General features: G+C 38.5%; 1 protein-coding gene across 10 annotated transcripts in view; it reads left to right on the forward strand.

Annotated features, from left to right (window-relative positions):
- The window catches only part of TEAD1 (TEA domain transcription factor 1), a 224421-nt gene that overhangs the window by 171077 nt on the left and 28871 nt on the right, over positions 1-24473 (forward strand). For 6 of the 10 annotated variants that reach the window (XM_032223579.1, XM_032223564.1, XM_032223615.1 and 3 more), the window contains 5 exons: positions 1335-1346; positions 4781-4915; positions 5117-5163; positions 11548-11609; positions 13146-13270. In XM_032223579.1, the coding sequence (XP_032079470.1) occupies positions 1335-1346; positions 4781-4915; positions 5117-5163; positions 11548-11609; positions 13146-13270 (381 nt within the window). The remainder of the gene's footprint in view (positions 1-1334; positions 1347-4780; positions 4916-5116; positions 5164-11547; positions 11610-13145; positions 13271-24473) is intronic. The other 4 variants (XM_032223596.1, XM_032223622.1, XM_032223631.1 and 1 more) reach the window with 1 other exon arrangement.

The raw sequence follows: 24473 nt of genomic DNA on the forward strand, positions 1-24473 counted from the left end.
AGATTGGTATAGTGGTTAAGTGCTGGCCTAGCAGCTCTCGCTCAGACATGAGAGCCACACTCACAGAGCAACCTACCTGGTAAGGAGGTTGTTGGGGGAGGGAGGGAGGAACAGGAGGGAGGCATTACGTATTTGTGCTGCTTTATGTTATACGAATAAAAAGTGGCATCATAAGATGAAGAGGTTAAATTGCTTTGGGACTTCAGAATTCAGACAGACAGGGACATAATAACCAGAACTTAACAGTTGTCGATAAGAAAGACAAAAAAGTCTTGATAGTGGATGTGGCAGTGCCTGTAGACAGCAGAATGGAAGAGAAAGAACTGGAGAAGATAACAAAATACAAAGACCTACAAATAAAAATAGAACGACTATGGCAAAGGCAAGCAAGGGTAGTGCCAATAGTAATAGGCTCCTTGAGTGCAATCCAAAAATAACTGGAGCAACACCATTGGCATTGACAAATTCACCATCCCAGGTCCTTGATAAGGACTCAATAGGTAGACAAAAATGCCAAACCCAGTCTGAACATCTGGCTGACCATGCAATAAATCATCATCATCATCTCATGATGTCTTTGGAGGCTTTGGTGCTGAGATAATTGTCCATAGCTCGATTCTGACACTTAAAATTTTGTGTGGATAGGCTGTGGTTGTGATGAGCTCTAGAATAAGTGTAAAGAAAATAAGATGTGATTTAGAACCAGTACTGCTTATTTTTCATATTTAAAATGATAATAAAAGATCCAAAACCTCTCTGACACAATTGGTCAGAGACTTGGTCAGCTTTTTGAATAGGTTCTTTCTCATCCCCAACCAGTATATTTCCTGGTCCTTCTACAACCACGCTGTTCTCAGTAGCTCCCCTCTCTCTGCAAGAACAGCTTACAGATGGGTCCAATAGTGTTAGGGCCATTTCTGGAACATTATGCCAGATCAGATTACGGTCTCGTATTCTGTGCAGCATGGACGGAAGAAGACTACTATAAGCAGCTGCTCTCCTGCCATCAATCCACCCCACTCACCCCCCCATCAGCTAGCTTAAAATAGGCAGCATCTCATTTTTAATACAGGAACTTCCACCAGCAGTGTCTTAAATCTATTGCCAAAACAAAGTGTTTAATTTTTATTAAAATTACCAATATGTCTATTCTTAAATCCCTTTTTCCTTCTTCTTTCAATGAATCTGCTTCATGGTGAAAATTTAACATTCCTGTAAATACCGAATGAATTCCAACCCCCTTCTATTTTTTAATTTGCTGTAGCCTATTTTGCTAAGAAATTGCACTTATATAGAAACAAACATTTTAACAAACTTTTTGTTGTTACATCCAGGTAACAAGCATGGTAAGTATTGTCAGTAAAACAAATATATACTTTAGCTATGCTTGGCAGAGATATGTATATATGTACATATGTGTATGTGTGCCCACATATATATGTATACATATATATTCTTTTTTAATAGCTTTAACTATACTATTAGCCTGTGCTGCTTCTAAAGGAGCTGTTCAAATTAAAAAGCTGCTCACTTCTCATTACTCTGTATGAGCTTTCAAGGGAATACTTGTGTGAATCTGTATTCCACATTGGATGGCATGCATTCCTAGCCAGCATGCTTGCAACTTTGCTTGTAATTATAGGTTTGCCTCTTAGTGCTTCTCTCCCTTCAGTGTTAATCCAAAGTTGACCAGTTCATAAAACCATGATTTGTTCCATGGTGTTAAACTTTTGAAGTAAAATGTAAATTATCTCACTTCCATTAAAATCAATTCTTCTGCTGCTTGTACAGCAGTAGTAATAAATGATCTGTGAGAAAAATGTGAATGCATATGATGTAACTTCTAATTGTCAATAAATCAGTGCCTGGCTAGTATTTGTTTGGAATATTGCCCATTTCAGTCCATTCATGCACAGCTTGTAACTCCAAGGATGCTGCTGCTCAATGGGAAAACCCCACACAGGTGGAATCTATGTGTGAATGGCACAAATGCATGGATGCTATCAATCAAAAGCATCTCTCTATAGAAAATTGGCTTTCTCCACATCATATGAACCCCTAATCTTTTATATGTAGGCTCTTGGCAGCAATATATCCAAGCATGCACATTTTCTTTTCTTTCTTACTTCAAGATTTATTTAGTAGAGGTTTAAAATCTCAGTAAAAAAAAAGGAAAAGAAAATCAAAGCAAAAGGGGACTCTTAAGTAGTATAAAAGTAAATAAACTGAATTAAGATTAGTCCTCCATGTTAAAACATTGCATTTAACCCTTCAGAAGTTTTCTAAAATCATATTATTCAATAATAATCACTTTAATTTCAATGAGTCAGAATGAGTTAATAGAAATTTGTCTAATTCAAGAATTCTGTCCTTATTTAATAAATCAAACAAAGATGTGGATGTTAAACATCTCAAGAGAAATCCAAACCCCAAGGGCAGTGTTAGTCCATATTTAGAACTATAATTCATAAATGGTTCTTAGTTTTTAACCTTGATAGCTTGGTTTGTTACCCTTCAGACATGCTGATTCCAAGGTAGGCTTGTATATAATACAGTATAGGGGTCAGCCATGCTGGCATTATTCCAGTCCTACACAGAATTTGCATTTGTTTAGCAACAACATTCCCTTTTAAAACAGTTATTCTGTCTTCCTGGCATACTAAGGGAAATGTTAAACTAGCAATTCTTGCTGTGCAACAGCCACTGACACAATGTGTTAGAGGTTGTTAAGCCAGAATCCAGCTCTCTTGGTCCCAAGATGGAACTTGGGCTAGTTAGGTTCTATGACTCAAGAGTGGCCAACCCAAGCTTAGTTTATGGGAACATAGATGATTGCCTTCGTGCGATTAACAGGGCAGGTCTTATATCTTAGGACATTAGGAAGTAAGATACAACTGGTTATGTTCATAGATTTATTATTGAAGAAAGTGGAAACAAACCAGGATCATTCTTTGGGATGTGCAAAATAATTGTTAGCTAATTCCTAGCTTGTTTCCTCTCTTTTTAGCTGTTCTTTTCTTGCATCCTCTGGATTGATTAGAGGATTAGGCTAGAAAAAAAACCCAAAGACAGATGGAACCCCACAAATCATGTATCCCTCTTTGCACATTGTGCTCAAGATAGAATTGCAGTCAGTAAGCCAATAACAAACTCTTATTTAAGTTTATAATTTATTATCCTAAAATAAATCATGCTTTATGCACTCAGATTTCTTATCCAAAACTAAACCAACTACATTATAATTTACTACAATGTGCTAATTTCTCATGTCCTGATTCTTGCTCTAGTTGCCCACAATTACAGTGTAGTCCTGAGGGAATCTAGGCATATCACTCTATTTCTAGACGTGCTTCATTGCTAGAGCCAGTTTGGGCTAGTGGTGAAGGCACCAGGCTAAAAAACTGGAGACTGTGAGTTCCAAGTGCTTCCTTAGCCCTGAAAGCAGCTGGGTGACCTTGAAACAGTCTCTCTTTCTCTCTCTCAGACCAACCCACCTTACAGGGTTGTTGTTGTGAAGAAAATAAGAGGAAGAAGATGTGTGTGATATGTTTACCACTTGGAGTTATCTGTAAAAATAATAAAGGCTGTATAAAAATAACTAAAATAGATAAATACTTTTAATCGAATGATGTTTGGAATAGAATGTTTCCAAGTGTCTGGATATTTATTTTATGATTCTTCTTCTATAGATCAACCTTTAAGGTAGAGTCCACCCTATGTGTTTAAACCTCATTCCTTAAGAAAATATTCAGTGCATATGTATATTCTTTAAAGAAGCAGGCAGGTACTGTAGGCACTTAACTATGGCTGGATGCATTGGATGCTACATTTTCAACCACTTCAGATAAGACTTGCTCTAACTCTTGCAAACTTATGCCTTGCATTATAGCACTGTTCTATTTTTCCTTAGGGCCCCGGTTGTTCAGTGGCTAAGACGCTGAGCTTGTCGATCAGAGAGGTTGGCAGTTTGGCAGTTCGAATCCCTAGCTCCGCATAACGGAGTGAGCTCCTGTTACTTGTGCCAGCTTCTGCCAACCTAGTAGTTCGAAAGCACGTAAAAAATGCAAATAGAAAAATAGGGACCACTTTGTGGTGACAGTGCTCCATGCACCTTCGGTGTTTAGTCATGCTGGCCACATGACCACGTAGACGTCTTCGGACAGTGCTGGCTCTTCGGCTTGGAAATGGAGATGAGCACCACCCCCTAGAGTCGGGAACAACTAGCACATATGTGCGAGGGGAACCTTTACCTTTACCTATTTCTCCTTGTTGTACACACAACAGCCTTAAAACAGCTTTTAAGCTGCCTGAAAATAATAAAAGTTAGATGAGGTTTAATGTGCAGAGGATTTACATTTATTTTACAGTCTACAGATGTACATATTTAAACCCAAAACTTTATTCCACACTAGAAATGGGACTTTGTTGCTGCTTCAGAGTTTCATTTTTGGCATGGCACAGCACAGCACATAGGCTCTTTTCTACTTTGTTGCGGCATCACCCCAGTTTTCAATTCTCATTCAATCGACTTCCTACTGTTTTTCAGTAGAGAATCTTTTTTAGAATTAAACATAATAATATTGAGCAAAGAACTTTGCCCTGATGCAATTGGAATGTATTTTATCTTCCCCCAAGCTACATTTTTCTGCATGGTATGCTCTGTATTTTTCACATTTCCTGTGCCGTTTAATTTTAGCACATATGCTTTCTAACTGTGCTTGTTCAGTGTGCTTTGTCGAGTCCAGACTATTGATGATTGCCTGTAATTGTCATGTTAAAGGATCAGACTGCAAAGGACAAAGCACTTCAGCACATGGCAGCCATGTCCTCCGCTCAAATAGTGTCTGCAACAGCGATTCACAATAAGTTGGGTTTGCCAGGAATTCCCCGTCCGACGTTCCCTGGAGCACCTGGAGTAAGTTAATTGGCTAAAATAAATATATATTTCCCCAGATATGTTTGGCAGGATATGTCTAAATTAGTTAACTTATTCTTTAAAGGTTCTTCCCCTTTTCCATTATATATCTTTTGGGTTAAAAATGTGCTTTAATGAAAGCAACTTTTACACTTTAAGTCTCTGTGTTTCATTTTTCTCTTTCCTTTTACTCCAATCTAGTTTTGGCCTGGGATGCTACAAACAGGACAGCCCGGATCTTCTCAGGAGTAAGTTGGAAATCAAGAAACAGCCACCTCTGGTTTTGTATGTTTGTTTACATATGTGTATGTTTGTTTACATATGGAATATTTGCCCGATTGCACTTTCAGGTAGCAATTGCCTCTATTGGCAACTATTTGCAGTGATGAAAAAGTAACTTAGTGTTCAATTCTTGTGTTGACAGTCTTCACTAGTCTGTAGGGGCCACGGTGGCTCATGTGGTAAGATGCTGGGCCTGCGTGCTGCTGAGGTTGGTAGCTCAGCGGTTCAATTCCCGTGAGTAATAAACCACAAAGGGACAAGAAAGGAGCCTCCCTTGATTTTACACGCGGGTAAAAGATAACACCACCCAAAAAACATCCTTTTGCAGAGGTAGCCAGCCATCTCAGTGATCTCTGGCTAAAACGTGCCATACGCTAAATAAATAAAACTAGTCTGTAAAACAAAGCAAAGTTGAAATAAGATCGTAATTACAGTCCCAGTTTTATTTAATGACTATTACACTTAATACAATAGCAGAGTTGGAAGGGACCTTGGAGGTCTTCTAGTCCAACCCCCTGTCTAGGCAGGAAACCCTATACTGTTTCAGACAAATGGCTATCCAACATCTTCTTAAAGAATTGCAGTGTTGGAGCATTCACAACTTCTGGAGGCAAGCTGTTTCACTGATTAATTGTTCCAACTGTCAGGAAATTTCTCCTCAGTTCTAAGTTGCTTCTCTCCTTGATTAGTTTCCACCCATTGCTTCTTGTTCTACCCTCAGGTGCCTTGGAAAATAGTTTGACTATTTGTAGCAATCCCTGAGATATTGGAACACTGCTATCATGTCTCCCCTAGTCCTTCTTTCTATTAAACTAGACATACCCAGTTCCTGCAACCGTTCTTCATATGTTTTAGTCTCCAGTCCCCTAATCATCTCTGTTGCTCTTCTCTGCATTCTTTCTAGAGTCTCCACATCTTTTCTACATTGTAGCGACCAAAATTGAATGCAGTATTCCAAGTGTGGCCTTACCAAGGTGCTATGTGGTATTAACACTTCACGTGATCTTGATTCTATCCCTCTGTTTATGCAGCCTAGAACTGTGTTGGCTTTTTTGGCAGCTGCTGCACACTGCTGGCTCATATTTAAATGGTTGTCCACTAGGACTCCAAGATCCCTATCACAGTTACTACTGTTGAGCAAGGTACCATCTATACTGTACCTGTGCATTTTGTTTTTGTTGCCTAAATGTAGAACCTTACTCTTTTCACCATTGAATTTCATTTTATTAGATAGTGCCCAATGTTCAAGTTTGTCAAGATCCTTCTGTATCTTAAGCCTGTCTTCTGGTGTGTTGGCTATTCCTGCCAGCTTAGTGTCATCTGCAAATTTGATGAGTTCCCCATTTATTCCCTCATCCGAATCATTGATGAAGATGTTGAAGAGTAGTGGGCCCAAAACAGAGTCTTGGGGTACTCCACTGCATACTTCCCTCCATGCAGATGCAGTTCCATTGAGGACTACACATTGAGTGCAGTTGGTCAGCCAGTTACAAATCCATCTGTTGGTGATGCTGTCTAACCCACATTCTTCTCCTTTATCTAGTAGTAGGTTATGGTCTACCTTATCAAATGCCTTACTGAAGTCCAAGTAAACTATATCGACGGCATTCTTCTGGTCCACTAATTTTGTCACATTATCAAAGAATGCAATAAGATTAGTCTGGCATGATCTGTTTTTGACAAACCCATGTTGGCTTTTGATTATTACTTTGTTTGCTTCTAGGTGTTCGCTAATTCGTTGCTTGATTATCTTTTCCAGAATCTTTCCTGGTATTAAGGTCAGGCTGATAGGTCTGTAATTTCCTGGATCTGTTTTTTTCCCTTTTTTGAAGATGGGAACCATATCAGCTCTTTTCCAATCCTCTGGTAGTTTCCCGGTACTCCAGGATCTCTGAAAGATATAGTTCAGTGGTTCTGAGATCTCGTCTGCCAGTTCCTTCAGAACCCTGGAGTGTAATCCATCTGGTCCTGGTGATCTGAACTTGTCTAGGGTAGACAGGTGCTCACTTACCATTTTCTTCCCTATTTCAGGTTGTGTTCCTAATCTGATTTTTGTGGTGCTGTTTTTGATAGGTTGGACTGTTTTATCCCTTTGTGTAAAGACAGATGCAAAACATGAGTTAAATAGTTCTGCTTTCTCCCTGTTGCTTGTCACCTTTTTGCCACTTTCTCCCAGCAATGGGAGACCAATTGTTTCCTTAACTTTTTTCTTGTTTTTAACATGTTGGAAGAAGCTTTTTTTGTTATTTTTTACTTTTGTGGCAAGCCTTTCTTCATTGTGAGCCTTAGCTTTCCTCACTTCATCTTTACATGCTCAGGCTATTTGCTGATATTCTGCCTTAGTTATGTCCCCCTCCCCACCTTTCTGCTTTTTATACTTATCTTTTTTGTCTTTCAATTTGTCAGAGAGTTCTTTATGCAGCCATGCTGGTTTCTTTTGGGAGCTGTTATTTTTCTTCTTCATTGGTATTGTGCTAGACTGGGCTTTTGTAATCTCATTTTTCAAAACTTCCCAAGCTTCTTGAGTTGTTTATCCTTGAGGATTCTCATCCATGGAATGTTTCCCAAGCTCTCTCTAAGTTTATTGAAATTAGCTCTCTTAAAGTCTTAATGATTGAGTGCCAGCTGTGGTCTCTAAACAAGGACTATCTGTTATTTGAAATGATGCTTACCTGTCCAATGGAATTTAGTGCCTTTCCCTATAAATGAAGAAAGTAGTAAACCAACTGGTATGCAGCATTTGAATGATCAAACTTTCCTGTAAAATTACTAATTCCTGAAATTTAGAAAATCCCCCAAACATTTCTACCCTATAGATGGTCCTTGCAGTTACAACAACATGGTCAATAAGCATTCAAAATTATGATGGCACTGAGCAAAGGGAATTTATGGTTGGTCTTTGAAATTGCGGCTGACCCAGTGACCCATGGTCAGGTGATCTGGGCTTTTGGAAACCAGTTCACATTTACAGTGTTGCAATATTTCACAGTTACGTGATTGCCTTTTGCAATCTTCCTTTCTGGCTTCTCACAAGTAATATTTTAATTGTACCACCCATTGTCAGTCTTTGAGTGAGAAGGGCAATCTCTAAATATAATAAATAAATATTGAAGCCAATGCGGAAACTGATAAGAGTTTGCAAGGTGCTCTGGTGAGTCACTTCTGTTCCTGATGCAGTTTCATGATGTTGCTCATTATGACAAGACCATTTTTTCAAAGAAATTCTGCTCCCAATTATTAAGTAAGCACTACCTGTATTGTCATTAATTATCACAGTTTTGAGATTTGAGCTATTTTAATTACATAGTGTTATTGGATGGGAAATTTGGGCTTTTGGTAAATGGATTTAGTTCCTTACTTCTATACATTTAGTTAAGAAGCACAGTCAAAACGTACATATTAGCTTAAGCAATAGTAGGATAGTAACTTCAGGAATAGCTGTAGTTCATAAGGTGATAGGAGCTTGGGGGGAAAGGGGGTACAAACAACTCAGACCCAGTTTCTCACTGCAACAAAAATCAGGCGGAACCATATCATGGATAAAGAATAACCAATCACATTATAGCTGTAATTTTCCTTGTTAGTCATGCTTATGCAGTCTGTAGAATGCTTGCTATACTTGATAATGTTATTTCCAGGTGAAGCCATGTCCTGCTTTATTTTACCGAGAACAAATGACATCAATCTGAAAATAAAAAAAAATAGCATTAATTGGAAAGTTATTATTTTTAATTTAGAAGGCAACAACTTAAACAATAGCTAGTAGAAGAAGGAAAGATAATATTTTTGGTCCAGAGGACTGATTTGCAGTTTTGAGAGGTACTTCAGGCACACCTATAAAACATGCACATATAACATGCACATATGCTCCCACTTTTATCACCTTTCTTTTGTGTTTTCTGGGCAAGTAGGACATTCATCCAAACCAATGAATCATAGTTTTTTTTTTAGCAAGCCCATAGTGTGTGTTGGTCCCTAAAGAATTTTTAGGAAATAAAAATGATACACAAGAGCAATTCCCTACCACTTTTAGGTTGTTTTTTTTAGGTGTGGGGGGGGGGTGTCAGATGTGGCACAGAAGGATCAAATTGTCTTCCTGGCTTAAGAACTTTGCAAGTTAGGGCTAAGACCGCAACTGCTTCTTGTTTCTCTTTTGTCCTACCATAGTTCATTCTAGGCCAGTGATGGCGAACCTTTTTTGGCTTGTGGACCAAAAATGGGGGGAGCGCAGGGGGGTTGTGTGCGGGCATGCCACACCCATAATGCTATGCACATGACCCCAGCATGCATGTGCACATGACCTGCCCTCCCCCCATTTTTGATGTGCTTTTTTTGATCTCCCCAGGCTCCAGAGGCTTTATAGGAGCCTGGGAAGGGCGAAAACAGCCCCCCCCTCTGGAGGCTTCAGGAGCTTCCCTGAAGCCTCCGGAGGACAAAAAACGACCCTACAAGCAAACCGGAAGTGACTTCTGGTTTGTCTATAGGGCCGTTTTTTGTCCTCCACAGCCTTCAGGAGGCTTCCCTGAAGGCTCCAGAGGGCAAAAAATACCTTGAGGCCCCTGAAGTCTCTGGGGGTGGGGACTAAAACCAGTCCTACGAGCAACCCAGAAGTGACTTTCAGTTTGCTCGTAGGTTTGTTTTTTGTCCTCCAGAGCCTTCCGGTAAGCCTCTGAAAGGCTCCGGAGGGCTAAAACCGGCCCTACAAGCAAACCGGAAGTAGGTGCCTAAACTTCCGGTTTGCCCGTAGGGCCGGTTTTTCATGCTCTGGAAGCTTCAAGGAAACCTCCGAATGGCAAAAAAGGTCTCAAAAGATGGCTCAAGTCAGCTGGCCAGCATGCACATGTGCACTGGCCAGCTGACAGGGCAATGCCTCGCATGCCCTGACAACACCTCGCGTGCCATAGGTTCGCCATCACGTTTCTAGGCTGTACATTCAACAAACACCAGATCACAGAATTCGGCTTGGTGTCTTCTGCTCAGCAGGTCACACACACACACACACACACACACACTCCACATATTAACTGCAGGTAGTTTTTTCCTTTAGTATTTAGTGTCAAGGAAAATACATATGAAAAGATTTATGGCATATCCCTTGACATCTCTTGTGCCGGATGTCAAGGGTCACACTCAAAAATGGGCAGATATTTAATCTTAATAAGTAAATAAGGAATGGATGGGTTTCAGAGTTTGAGGGTAAAGACTTGGCCTTTTCATTAACCATTTCATGTCTTACAGTCACCATAACTTTAAAAACGTAGCCAAAAAGGACTCCATCCATTTTATTGAGGTCTAAGAGCTGCAAATGGTGGACATATTTCAGTTTAGATGCTTTGTACATATAACATAATTTTATATGACTCAATAGGCTGCTGTGAGTACCTTGGCTGAAAAATCGGTACATTTTAAAAGAAAGCAAATACAAACGTTGAAAGGTATTTAAGAAGAAACATATAACCCAGTCTAGCTGCATAGGAGAATTTATTGAATGTCCAGGAAATCACCTAATCAATTAACTTAAAAAGGCATGAGTATTTCTGGTTTATGCTTTGAGTAATTTGACTTTGTGCATATGTTTGACCAATGAATCATAGTAGTGAGCTTGGCACCATAATTAAAGCAACTAGAGCAGCTGAGGGTGGGGCAGGACCTCTCTTTAGTAGGCTCGTGGGAGGTAGTTTGCGTATGCCTTGGCAAGTCACTTTGCAGCCCAGAGGCAATGCAATTCCTTCTCAAGACAAGAAGGTAGGACAGTGCATTGGGAGATATTGTGCATTGCTCTAAGCTTCGTTCACTGTAGCTGAAAGAGACTTCTGTACATGTATAGTGAAGAAGCCTCTTCACTCCCTTCCTGGGATCTGCCAGAGGAAGCCTCAAAGTGAGATAGTGTGGCCAGCCCGTTTGCTGTTAGAGGTAGCAAGGTGCAAATAATGAACTGCTTTGCTGTCATAGCAAAGCACTCCCATGAAGCTTTGCATGGCCCTTACTTGTTGTGCAAGAAAGAAGGAATCCTGCCACCTTAAATCTCCCAGAGTTAAAACTGGGTCCATGTGTTACCCATAAAAAGGCAGAAACAATGACAGATCTGTGATGCAGATGATAATCATGATTCCCAGTAAGGATCCAAAGGTTGTTTGTGGCTAGCTTGTAGCCGAATTAAAACCAAATGCTCCTTGACAGAATCTCCCCCCGCCTTTTTTTTTTAGTCAGTAGCATTTATTAAGGTTTTTCATACAAAACAATATGTACAATAAATATTATTGCACTGGACTGGATTGCAATGAGAAGAAATACTTTTAGTAATGATTATTCTAAGTAATGTGATTTCATTGTCCATTGGTTTGTTTCAGCATAAAGCCATTCGTTCAGCAGGCCTATCCTATACAGCCCACAGTCACAACTCCCATTTCAGGTAACATTTATTAATTTGTTTGTGGTAGTGTGGGTTGGGGGTGGATGGAACTTAGCCTATATTTAGAGCTCAGCACAGGTGGTTAAACATGTATCAAAATATGCAGGGGAGTTTGGTAGCCTCTTTATTTAGTTAACAATAATGAGTCTATATGTATGTGAACTTGTGTACATAATTACTTGCACATTCATCAGTAGTTACAGAATATGCATGGAGCTTGGTTAACAACTGCTCCCGCTTCTGAGCACAGCAGTAGTTTGATGTGTATTCCAGAATTCTACACGGTGGAAGCATTAATGAAGCAGAAACTCAGCTAGAATCATTCAAACTGGCCTGGCTGTGAAATCAAAATGCAGTGTCAAGTTGACCCTGTAAACAATTGCTGTTTTTCTTATTTTTTTTAAATTTTATTTCATGCATTTATTTCATTCCACTCTTCCTCCCAAAGGAACTTTCTGAAACCATCACACACACACACACAGACACACACACACACACACACACACATTATAAAGCAAACTCTCATACAACTGTAGGGTAACATGATTGGAGTACCAGCATGAAAAATGCAGCTCAGGTCAAAGACAGCTGAAAAGGCAGCTTAGTCTTGGGACAGTTGTCATCTTGCAAATGTCTGAGTGAACAAATGTGCCTTCAATTGACCTTAAAAGACAGCATGAAATTAGTTCCCTCAGAAAAGACAGCCTAGTCATACCATTAGCTCGTAACATTTACTGTCTAGAACAGCGGTCACCAACTGGTGGTTGAGAAAATTTTGGTGGTCCACAGAAAAATTATTTGCATTTTTTATATTGCACTAAATCATGGTCCTCAAACCATGGTCCTCTGGGCCGGATATGTGCAATGAATGTTTGTGTTGCCTCAGAGTGTTTTATGTGGGTTGGGGGAGGGCAGAAATTCCGACTTGGGGTCTGCTTTGGCCTCCTGGTGTGGGGCTTTGAGCAAAGGTCGGAGGGAAGTACCGCTGGTGGCGAAGAGCCGGGGGCCTTGTTCCAGTGGAAGTGCAACATGGCCTAGAACTGACTGACCATTTCAGCCTGCTGAGCCTCCAGGTGCTGGTACCTAGCCTTGCACTCTCACAGGTCTTCCCTCTGCTTGGAAATCCTATGCTTGTAGTTCTCAGTGAGGTGCTTCTGCTGAGCCTTCTTCTCGGTCAGAATTTGAACTGAGCCAGTTGTTTTGCCAACACTTTTTCATGGTAGCTGCTTAGCTCCAACAACTGCTTCCTGTTGGAGCCCAGGCTGGCAGGCGAGGAGTGTCTGGGAAGGGAGGGGCAAGTAGAGGCTGGCAAGGCACCTCTTGACGTGAGTGATACCAATTTGGCCATTCCCACCCAGTCACATGATCACCTAGCCATGTCCACCCATCCAGTCATTAGGCAGATCATATTAGTGGTCTGCGAGATTTAAAATTGTGAATTTAGTGGTCCCTGAAATCAGAAAGGCTGGTGACCCCTGGTCTAGAACAACCAATACATTTGTTAATTTCATACAGGATGGTTCTTTGTTTTTTTAGGATTTGAACCCACGTCAGCTCCAGCACCCTCTGTTCCAGCTTGGCAAGGTCGATCTATTGGAACAACTAAACTCAGACTCGTAGAATTTTCTGCTTTTCTAGAGCAACAAAGAGATCCAGACTCCGTAAGTGCATCTCCAAAGTATTCCTTCATTTTTTCATTCATAAGTAGTCCTTGACTTACAACCACAATTGAGTCCAAATTTTCAGTGCTAAGCAAGACATTTGCTATGTGAGCCCCATTTTATGGCCTTTCTTGCCACAGTTGTTAAGGAATTACTGCAGTTGTTAAGTTAATAACAAAATTGTTAAGTGAATCTGACTTTTGAACCTTTTTTACTAATACTTTAATGTGCAATTACTGCTTAGTAAAATAAGTAATTTCTGGCAGCATAACTTTTGTTCTAGTTCTGTAGATAATATCTTACTTATTATAGTTTTTGCTGCCTTAGCCAAATTCTTAGAAAAATTCAATCCCCAACCACTCAAACATCCCTGCGAGATTTAGCAATATTCAGCCAAAATTAAAATTTAAGAATTATATATTAAATCTCTCAAGTGTAATTTGTTTCAGGGTCATTTATTACTATGTTAACATGGTGAAATTATACATAATGCTTACACCCATCTTTCACCTTAATTTAATTTAAAATTTAAAAATAATTATTTCAACGTAGCTATTAGATATTTTTAAAAACTGTGCAGAAGAGAATATAATAAATACAGAAAACAGAACTATTTGGAATCAAACATAAAATTGGGGTTTTTTTAGCATTTAAAGTCATTTTTGTCATTCATTCAAAACCATTTTTTTCCCACTCAGTACATCCTGGCCAATCTTGTCTTTTCAATTTACTTTCTGCTTAGTTCAGTTGTTCTAAATCTGTGTCTTAACCTCTTAAAATACTCACCTTTTCACTCCATCTAAACTGTTTATTAGGAAATCTAATGTTTCCGCTTTGTACCAGTTTTCATAATTCCCCTTTGATTTACTGTAAATAAATGGAAGTGTTCACATGTTTATTTTTTCATTTATTTACATTTATATGCCACCCATCTCACCAAAGGCAACTCTGCATTTTAAATTATACTTTGAACTTTGGTTTGTCAAATAAATAACAAGGGCTGGGTTCATATATAGAGCAGTGCTTCCCAAATGTGTAATTAGGTAAAAATGTTTTTTTGCTGGGGGCACAGGGCTAAAATGCTACCAGTTCAGGCCAATTTGCCCACACCGATAGTAAAAATGCTACTGGTTCGCCCAATCCGATAGTAAAAAAATGCTTTAAAAAGTAAAAAAAAAGAGGTTCTGATCAGCTGTGACAATCAGCTGTGCCGCAGGATCGTAGGAACCTTTTGTTTGTGTGAAGTCCAGCTGCTTTTGCATTGTGTGTGAGTCAGTTATGTAGCTTTTGTGTTATTTTTGTGTAAAGTGTGATAGTTTGTTTTTAAGCTCTCTGGACTTTGTGAGGTCCCTGCTTGTTGCCCACGCGGTCACATGACCACCAAGCCACATCCATCCATTCACATGACCACCAAGCCACGCCCACAGAACCAACAGGGAAAATTTTTGAATTTCACCATGGGGGGTGGGAGGGTAACTACACACAAACCACACACAAAAATCAGTCACAATAGGGACATTTAAATAAGAACTTTCTAATAAGTGGTTTTTGGTAATGAAGGAAAGCATTTGGGAAGCAATGACTTGCAGCACTTAGAGCATAAATTATACTTAATGTGGCTTAGTTTACATTATCTTGCTAATAGGATTGATTTGATTTGAGCTTAGAAGGGCATGTGAATCCTCCCAATCACCCCCTTCTTTCCTCTTTATATCATTTTCTACCTGCTGGGATTTCTCAGTATCCTGCTGTTAGTCTCCTGTTATTCTTGATGATTATCTCTTGACTAACCTCATCAATACATTTCTGTTGGGATGATCACAGTGTAGATCTCGCAACCTCTGTTCATCTCCTGCTGATATTCACTTAGGTTTTGTGAATATCACTTTGTGATGTCACCTTCTCACACACAATAAGCATAACAGATTGAACATTTTTTTCTCTTGAGTCATCTTGTTTATTATTATACAATTGTATCACAGCGGCCAGTTGTTTCGCCGGATTTGGCATTGGTTACTAGTCGGGCCCCACCCAGGGGCCTAGGACGTCGTAACGTATTTTCTTAATATGCGTGCAGATCCAAGCAGTGCGGCTTTTTGCATTTGACTGATGGTGATTTTGTCAATTTTTAACTGTTTTAAATGTAATTCCAGTGCTTTTGGAATAGCACCCAGTGTGCCAATTACCACTGGAATTACCACTGCTGGTTTGTGCCATAGTCGTTGAATTTCGATTTTTAAGTCCTGGTATCTTGCGATTTTTTCATGTTCCTTCTCGGCGACCCTGCTATCACCTGGTATTGCGATGTCTATGATTGTGACCTTATTTTTCTCAACCAGTGTGATGTCTGGTGTATTATGCGCCAGTATTTTGTCGGTTTGTATACGGAAATCCCACAAGATCTTGACCATCTGATTTTCGGTGACTTTTTCAGGCTGATGTTCCCACCAGTTTGTTGCTGTTTTAATATTATAATTTTTGCACAAATTCCAATGGATCATTTGTGCTACTGAATTGTGCCGCAATTTATAATCAGTCTGCGCGATTTTTTTACAGCAGCTGAGTATGTGATCAACAGTTTCATCAGCTTCTTTGCAAAGTCTGCATTTGGCATCATCAGAGGATTTTTCGATTTTGGCCTTAATGGCATTTGTGCGGATAGCTTGTTCTTGCGCAGCCAGGATTAGTGACTCTGTTTCTTTCTTTAATGTACCTGTTGTTAACCATAACCAAGTTTGTTCCCTGTCCACTTTATCTTTTATTTTTTCCAGAAATTGGCCATGCAGTGCTTTGTTCTGCCAACTCTCCATTCTTGATTTTATCACATCTTTTCTGTATTCTTGTTTCGTCTGTTGGGCCTTCAGTAGATTTTTGTTCTTTACTTCGATTAATAGATGTTCTTGACTTTCTTTTAAATAATCAGCCAGTGCATGTTTTTCTTCTTCAACTGTTTGCTTCACTTGTAATAATCCTCTGCCACCTGATTTTCGGGGCAGGTACAATCTATCAGTATCACCACGTGGATGTAAACTGTAGTGCACTGTCATTAGTTTCCTGGTTTTTCGGTCCAAAAGGTCCAAATCAGCTTGTGTCCAGTTAACTATACCAGCTGTGTATCTTATAACTGGTATTGCCCAGGTATTTATGGCCTTGATTGTATTTCCACCATTCAATTTAGATTTTAAAATTTTCCTAACTCTGTTGGTGTACTCTTGCCTGACAATAGTTTTTACTTCTCCATGCTTGATGTTATCCAACTGCAGAATGCCTAAGTATTTGTAGGCTTCATTTTCATTGCATTTAATTAATTGGCCATTGGGCATTTCAATTCCCTCACATGCAGTGATTTTGCCCCTTTTTATGGATACAGTGGCGCATTTTTCCATGCCAAACTGCATTGAAATATCAGTGCTGAATACTCGGACTGTATTTGTCAATGACTGGATTTCTATTTCTGACTTTCCATAGAGTTTCAAATCATCCATATATAGTAAATGTGAAATTTTTTCAGCTTCTTTGGCTGTTTGGTAGCCTAATTTCATTTTTTTTAAGATTACTCATAGTGGGATCATTGCGATGATGAAGAGAAGAGGTGAAAGTGAATCACCCTGGAAAATTCCTCGCTTGATATTAACCATTCCGTAGATCTCATTCCCTACTGCCAACTCAGTTCTCCACTGTTTCATCGCCTTTTCAGTAAAGGATGTAATATTTTTGCTAATGCCAGTTGTTTCTAAGCATTTTATGATCCAACTATGTGGCAGTGAGTCAAATGCCTTTTTGTAATCAATCCAGATCATATTCAAGTTCGTTTTTCTGTTCTTACAATTTTCTAATATCATTTTATCAATTAGAAGCTGATCTTTTGTGCCCCTGCTCTTTCTTTTGTTGCCTTTTTGCTCTACTGGCAAGATGTTGTTTGTTTCCAAATAATCCATCATGTTATCTGCAATAATGCCTGTGAGTAATTTGAAGGTTGTTGGCAAGCATGTTATTGGTCTGTAGTTTTCAGGTGTTGTTCCTTTAGTTGCATCTTTCTGAATCAAGTATGTTTTTCCAGTTGTCAACCATTCATCAATTTGGCCCTTTTGTAAAATTTCATTCAGTTGCCTGGCCAATATTGCATGTAAACTGGTCAGATATTTGAGCCAGAAACCATGTAATTGGTCCTTTCCAGGTGATGTCCAATTCTTTACCTTTTTAACTCGATTTTTGACCATCTCAGTTGTTATTTCTAATACTTGCATTTGTTTGTTGCCAATGCTTTTCTCAAAGTCATGTATCCACTTTGCTTCCTTGTTGTAGTCCTTTGCATTTTCCCACAATTCTTTCCAGAATTCAACTGTGGCCTGTTTTTCTGGTTTTTCACTTTTGGTGTCACCATTCACATTAAGACTTTGATAAAAACGCCGTTGGTCTGATCGAAATTGCTGATTTTGTTTATATTGGATGATTCGTGCCTCATATCTTTCAATTTTTCTAGCTGTTGCTGTTATCTGCTGTTTTACAATCTCTACAGCTTCATTGATGTTTCTTGTATCCAATCTATATCTATATTATACAATTGTATCACAGCGGCCAGTTGTTTCGCCGGATTTGGCATTGGTTACTAGTCGGGCCCCACCCAGGGGCCTAGGACGTCGTAACGTATTTTCGCAATATGTGTGCAGATCCAAGCAGTGCGGCTTTTTGCATTTGACTGATGGTGATTTTGTCAATTTTTAACTGTTTTAAATGTAATTCCAGTGCTTTTGGAATAGCACCCAGTGTGCCAATTACCACTGGAATTACCACTGCTGGTTTGTGCCATAGTCGTTGAATTTCGATTTTTAAGTCCTGGTATCTTGCGATTTTTTCATGTTCCTTCTCGGCGACCCTGCTATCACCTGGTATTGCGATGTCTATGATTGTGACCCTATTTTTCTCAACCAGTGTGATGTCTGGTGTATTATGCGCCAGTATTTTGTCGGTTTGTATACGGAAATCCCACAAGATCTTGACCATCTGATTTTCTGTGACTCTTTCAGGCTGATGTTCCCACCAGTTTGTTGCTGTTTTAATATTATAATTTTTGCACAAATTCCAATGGATCATTTGTGCTACTGAATTGTGCCGCAATTTATAATCAGTCTGCCCAATTTTTTTACAGCAGCTGAGTATGTGATCAACAGTTTCGTCAGCTTCTTTGCAAAGTCTGCATTTGGCATCATCAGAGGATTTTTCGATTTTGGCCTTAATGGCATTTGTGCGGATAGCTTGTTCTTGCGCAGCCAGGATTAGTGACTCTGTTTCTTTCTTTAATGTACCTGTTTTTAACCATAACCAAGTTTGTTCCCTGTCCACTTTATCTTTTATTTTTTCCAGAAATTGACCATGCAGTGCTTTGTTCTGCCAACTCTCCATTCTTGATTTTATCACATCTTTTCTGTATTCTTGTTTTGTCTGTTGGGCCTTCAGTAGATTTTTGTTCTTTACTTCGATTAATAGATGTTCTTGACTTTCTTTTAAATAATCAGCCAGTGCATGTTTTTCTTCTTCAACTGTTTGCTTCACTTGTAATAATCCTCTGCCACCTGATTTTCGTGGCAGGTATAGTCTATCAGTATCACCACGTGGATGTAAACTGTAGTGCATTGTCATTAGTTTCCTGGTTTTTTCGGTCCAAAAGGTCCAAATCAGCTTGTGTCCAGTTAACTATGCCAGCTGTGTATCTTATAACTGGTATTGCCCAGGTATTTATGGCCTTGATTGTATTTCCACCATTCAATTTAGATTTCAAAATTTTCCTAACTCTGTTGGTGTACTCTCGTCTGACAATAGTTTTTACTTCTCCATGCTTGATGTTATCCAACTGCAGAATGCCTAAGTATTTGTAGGCTTCATTTTCTTTGCATTTAATTAGTTGGCCATTGGGCATTTCAATTCCCTCAGATGCAGTGATTTTGCCCCTTTTTATGGATACAGTGGCGCATTTTTCCATGCCAAACTGCATTGAAATATCGGTGCTGAATACTCGGACTGTATTTGTCAATGATTGGATTTCTATTTCTGACTTTCCATAGAGTTTCAAATCATCCATATATAGTAAATGCGAAATTTTTTCAGCTTTTTTGGCTGTTTGGTAGCCTAATTTCATTTTTTTTAAGATTACTGATAGTGGGATCATTGCGATGATGAAGAGAAGAGGTGAAAGTGAATCACCCTGGAAAATTCCTCGCTTGATATTAACCATTCCGTAGCTCTCATTCCCTACTGCCAACTCAGTTCTCCATTGTTTCATTGCCTTTTCAGTAAAGGATGTAATATTTTTGCTAATGCCAGTTGTTTCTAAGCATTTTATGATCCAACTATGTGGCAGTGAGTCAAATGCCTTTTTGTAATCAATCCAGACCATATTCAAGTTCGTTTTTCTGTTCTTACAATTTTCTAATATCATTTTATCAATTAGAAGCTGATCTTTTGTGCCCCTGCTCCTTCTTTTGTTGCCTTTTTGCTCTACTGGCAAGATGTTGTTTGTTTCCAAATAATCCATCATGTTATCTGCAATAATGCCTGTGAGTAATTTGAAGGTTGTTGGCAAGCATGTTATTGGTCTATAGTTTTCAGGTGTTGTTCCTTTAGTTGGATCTTTCTGAATCAAGTATGTTTTTCCAGTTGTCAACCATTCATCAATTTGGCCCTTTTGTAAAATTTCATTCAGTTGCCTGGCCAATATTGCATGTAAACTGGTCAGATATTTGAGCCAGAAACCATGTAATTGGTCCTTTCCAGGTGATGTCCAATTCTTTACCTTTTTAACTCGATTTTTGACCATCTCAGTTGTTATTTCTAATACTTGCATTTGTTTGTTGCCAATGCTTTTCTCAAAGTCATGTATCCACTTTGCTTCCTTGTTGTAGTCCTTTGCATTTTCCCACAATTCTTTCCAGAATTCAACTGTGGCCTGTTTTTCTGGTTTTTCACTTTTGGTGTCACCATTTACATTAAGACTTTGATAAAAACGCCGTTGGTCTGATCGAAATTGCTGATTTTGTTTATATTGGATGATTCGTGCCTCATATCTTTCAATTTTTCTAGCTGTTGCTGTTATCTGCTGTTTTACAATCTCTACAGCTTCATTGATGTTTCTTGTATCCAATCTATATCTCCTGATTAGCCGATCTATGATTTTGTTGTTTTTAAGCCGTTGCTCATGCATGTTCTTTAAGTTACTAGCATCTGCCCTTAATTTTTTTATTTTTTGTTCTAAACGGATTTTCCACTTTGGCTTTGATGCTTTTTCTGTTGTATGACTAGGTACTTTAATTTTAATGCCTAGTTCATTAGTGACTATTACAGCTGCGCTGTACATTAACTGGTTTGTTTCCAAGATGGATCCTGGTTCAATTGTTGAAAACACTGCATTAACCATTTTCATGATAGGGGCCAAAATTTTCTTTGGCACAGTTTTTAGTGATGGTAAACGTTGCCTTTCCTCATTAAGCAGAAAATGCTCCATGATCTTATCCTTCAATTCTTTTTGTTTTTGAGTTAGTTCATCAGTTGGTTCAGTGATAACTGGTTCTAGTGGTGGTGATATTATTTCCTCCGCAAGAGCTTCTTCTGGGAGTTCTACTATAATGTCTTTAGTTGTGTCTTGAATATCAGTTATTTCCGCTTGTGATATTGTTTTTTGGGTTTTGCAATTTGCCTGAATTTCCTCATGTTCAACTTCACTAAACACTTTATTCCGTATAATAAATCGCCTTTGATCTGCTAGTCGTTGTTCACTAACATTTGAATCTGGATATTGTTGTTTCCATAATTCATACATTCGCTTTAAATAGCCTCTTTTTTCTGGCTCTGAGTTGTAGTAACAGGCCATTATGGCACGGTTTTCATCTGCACTATATTTTTGTCGTTTTGTTGGCTGGTCCACTTGTAGCCCACTTGTCGACGGATGTCCAGGGACCCCAACATCCGCCGCGGCCCTTGTTAACCCGCGCGACGACCGATGCGGTATGGAATTCTTATTTGTTTTTTTCACCATATTGTATGGGTTGGCGGGGGTTTTTTTACAGGACCAGATGCCAACCTGATCCCAACCTTCCTCCTTTCTCATCCGGGCTTGGGACCGGCAATGGCGGAGTTCTATATTATTATTATTATTCAATTGTATCACAGCGGCCAGTTGTTTCGCCGGATTTGGCATTGGTTACTAGTCGGGCCCCACCCATTATTATTATTATTATTATTATTATTATTATTATTATTATTCTAATCAAGATATTTATATATCTGACTCCCACCCTCCAACCAAAAGCTATCAATTATTTTTGTTATTGTTTTTTCTTTCAAATCATCCATTGTTAATTGGTATTCCTTATACCTAAAAAACAGACAAACAACCCCATATCATGCTGTAGTTATATTGTGCTTTGATTATCAACATTTGTTCTCTCTGGCTTTCCTTCCTGGTACTTTTATTTCTATCGTTTTCTTCTGGCAGCATTCTTCTTTTCTCTCACTGCTGAAATCTTTTGCATTCCCTAGAATAGGAAATCTTCTCAGTACTTACCCAAAATTTACCAATAAATTGGAATTCTGAATGTAACAGAAAGTAAAAAAAAATGAAATGCATTCAAATCATATTAACAACATGAAAATTGAAGTTAAATGATTTTATTTGTATTTTATTTATTAGAATTGTTTTTTAAAGCCCACTTTTATTACTTTTATAAGTAGTTCTAGACAGGGAATATACTATAATACTCCTTTCTCCACCTATTTTTCCCCACAATACCAACCTTTGAGATGAGTTGGACTGAGAGTGACTGGCCCAATGTCACCGAATCAGCTTTCATGCCTAAGGTAGAACTGGAACTCATAATCTCCTGGTTTCTAGGCCATCACATGGTCACATTATGCCACTGCAAGGCTCATTGCCTGAAATGATTAACAGAAGGTGTGTGGGGGCAAAAATATTCTTCATACGTGGATAATGCTGAAATGCATAGCAGGCAGATCAGGCAAGCTCAAGCTGCTTGATAATTTTGGAAGGGAAGGAAACAGAAAAAAATAGATTGTGGTATTTTTCCATAATCCAAAGGGGAATGAATATATTTGTCCAATAATAGTTATTGTTTATGTTAGAAAGTGCTGGTAGCAGTACTGAAGGCAGGCTTGAAGTTTCTTTAAAATAGCAGAATGTGGAAACACCAAATCAGCCTTTAATAAGGTCATTTTATGTTGTCGTCGGATCCTATATTTCTGCAATGAAGATCATGGTATAATTTACACTGTTTTTGTAAGTTTTTATATAATTTATGTCATTTCCAGAGGGTATATGACCTGTAACCTTACGGGCCTTGGGCAGGGGTGAAATCTAGCAGGTTCTGAAGAACCAGTAGCAGAAATTTTGAGTTGTTCAGAGAACCCGCAAATGCCACCTCTGACTGGACCCAGAATGCGGTGGGAATGGAGATTTTGCAGTATTCTTCCCCTGCCACACCCACCAAGCCACACCACGCCCACCAAGCCACGCCCACCAAGCCACACCCACAGAAACGGTAGTAAAAAAAATTGAATTTCACCACTGGCCTTGGGGCTTTTCTCCATTCCTCTGGTGAAGGGTTGGGTGTTTTTTTGTGTGGCATCTATCTCCAATTGCTTTGGTTCTTTATTTAAGTGTGAATTTTTCTCGAAACAGATAAGTAGTATTTCATGTGAAAAATTGAACGCTCCATTAATATTGCAATAAGTGAATTAATAACCAGAATCGCTTTCTATATGGATTTTTTAAAATCTGAGATTAAGCAGCTGGATTTTTATACTATAGAATTTTTATACTATAAAACTTACAGGAAACTATAGCAATATTAAGAAATCTCACTTAATGACATTGTATTATTATATTAAATGAAGTATAATTATTATATTTATATAATTCCCATTATTATTATTTTCAATTGGCTTCTCTATGGAGTGTCACAAAAGAGTAAAATTCTTTTAGTTTGTTTTCACACAGAGAAAACATGTTCAACTGAACATTTTATAAAGATTCCCCCCTCCCCACAGATATTCCATGAAGACATGGAATTTTCGATCTTAATTTTATTCAAAAGCTTGTGAACTACAATAGCCTACAGAGATATTTTGAGCTTTTTGTGTCTGTATATAACTGTTTTCTCTAAGGCAGTAAGTATAATATGTGCAAGGAGATATTATCAAGAGTGTTTTTTAGAATAATAGAGATCAGAGATGTAACACTATAACCTTGCCTAAGAGGAATCTTTACAACAATCTATGAATAAAAAGTAACAGCACAATAGTAAGAAATATTAATGGAAACAATAATGGTTCATTTTTCAATGCTGCTCTTTGAAAGACTGAATAAATGTTAATGTTAGAAGTAAAGACGCTTTATCTCTTATAAGCTAAGGTATCGATGTTTAGTGAGCCTATTAATACTTTGGATCAGTGATGATCCAGGTTTTAAACACTGAAATCCAAATCTCATATTTGCATTATTCTGTTATTTGCCGATATAAAGTGCTAACAGATCAACCTGTATGGGTGATTGGCCATTACCCTATCATCCCTTTTCAGTCAAAATCCATTATTTCCTTCAATTAGAGAATGTGGAATTAATTGAATTTAGCACATGATTGCTTCTTTGAGTTTATATTTACTGGTAACTGATATAGCCATTGTGCAAATAAAAAGAATCTGAGTAAAGGAAATAACTAGTTGACTTGAAAGGTAGAGTAGAAGTTCATGAACAGAAATAATATTAACTTAAAGGGAGAATAACAGTAAGTATTTATTCCCTGTGTAATTTAAGAGAGATTCAGTAAAGATGGTATGCCATAAATAAGAAATGAAGTTGTATGTTATGCCTGCACCAAAAGGCATAAGGTAGTCTTGTCACTTAGCATATTTTATAAGGGTTTTGCCAAGAACTGCCACTTATTTCCGAGTTTTGGCAAAACCATGCCCATAGTCAATTATTGGTTTGATTAACAACCATAGTGTTCACTTTACATCCCCCACATTCATTTTAACAACCACCAAAAATGTTATAACAATTGCCTATAATGGGCATTATGATTGTATGTCGAAGACTATCTGAAATGAGAAAATCTTCATGGAAAAGCCACACAGAAAAACAGAAAGCGAATTCAATACAATGTTGGCCTTTGCTCTCCATTTAGATGCTTGCTGG

This window comes from Thamnophis elegans, chromosome 1, assembly GCF_009769535.1.
Source record: "Thamnophis elegans isolate rThaEle1 chromosome 1, rThaEle1.pri, whole genome shotgun sequence".
NCBI lineage: Eukaryota > Metazoa > Chordata > Lepidosauria > Squamata > Colubridae > Thamnophis > Thamnophis elegans.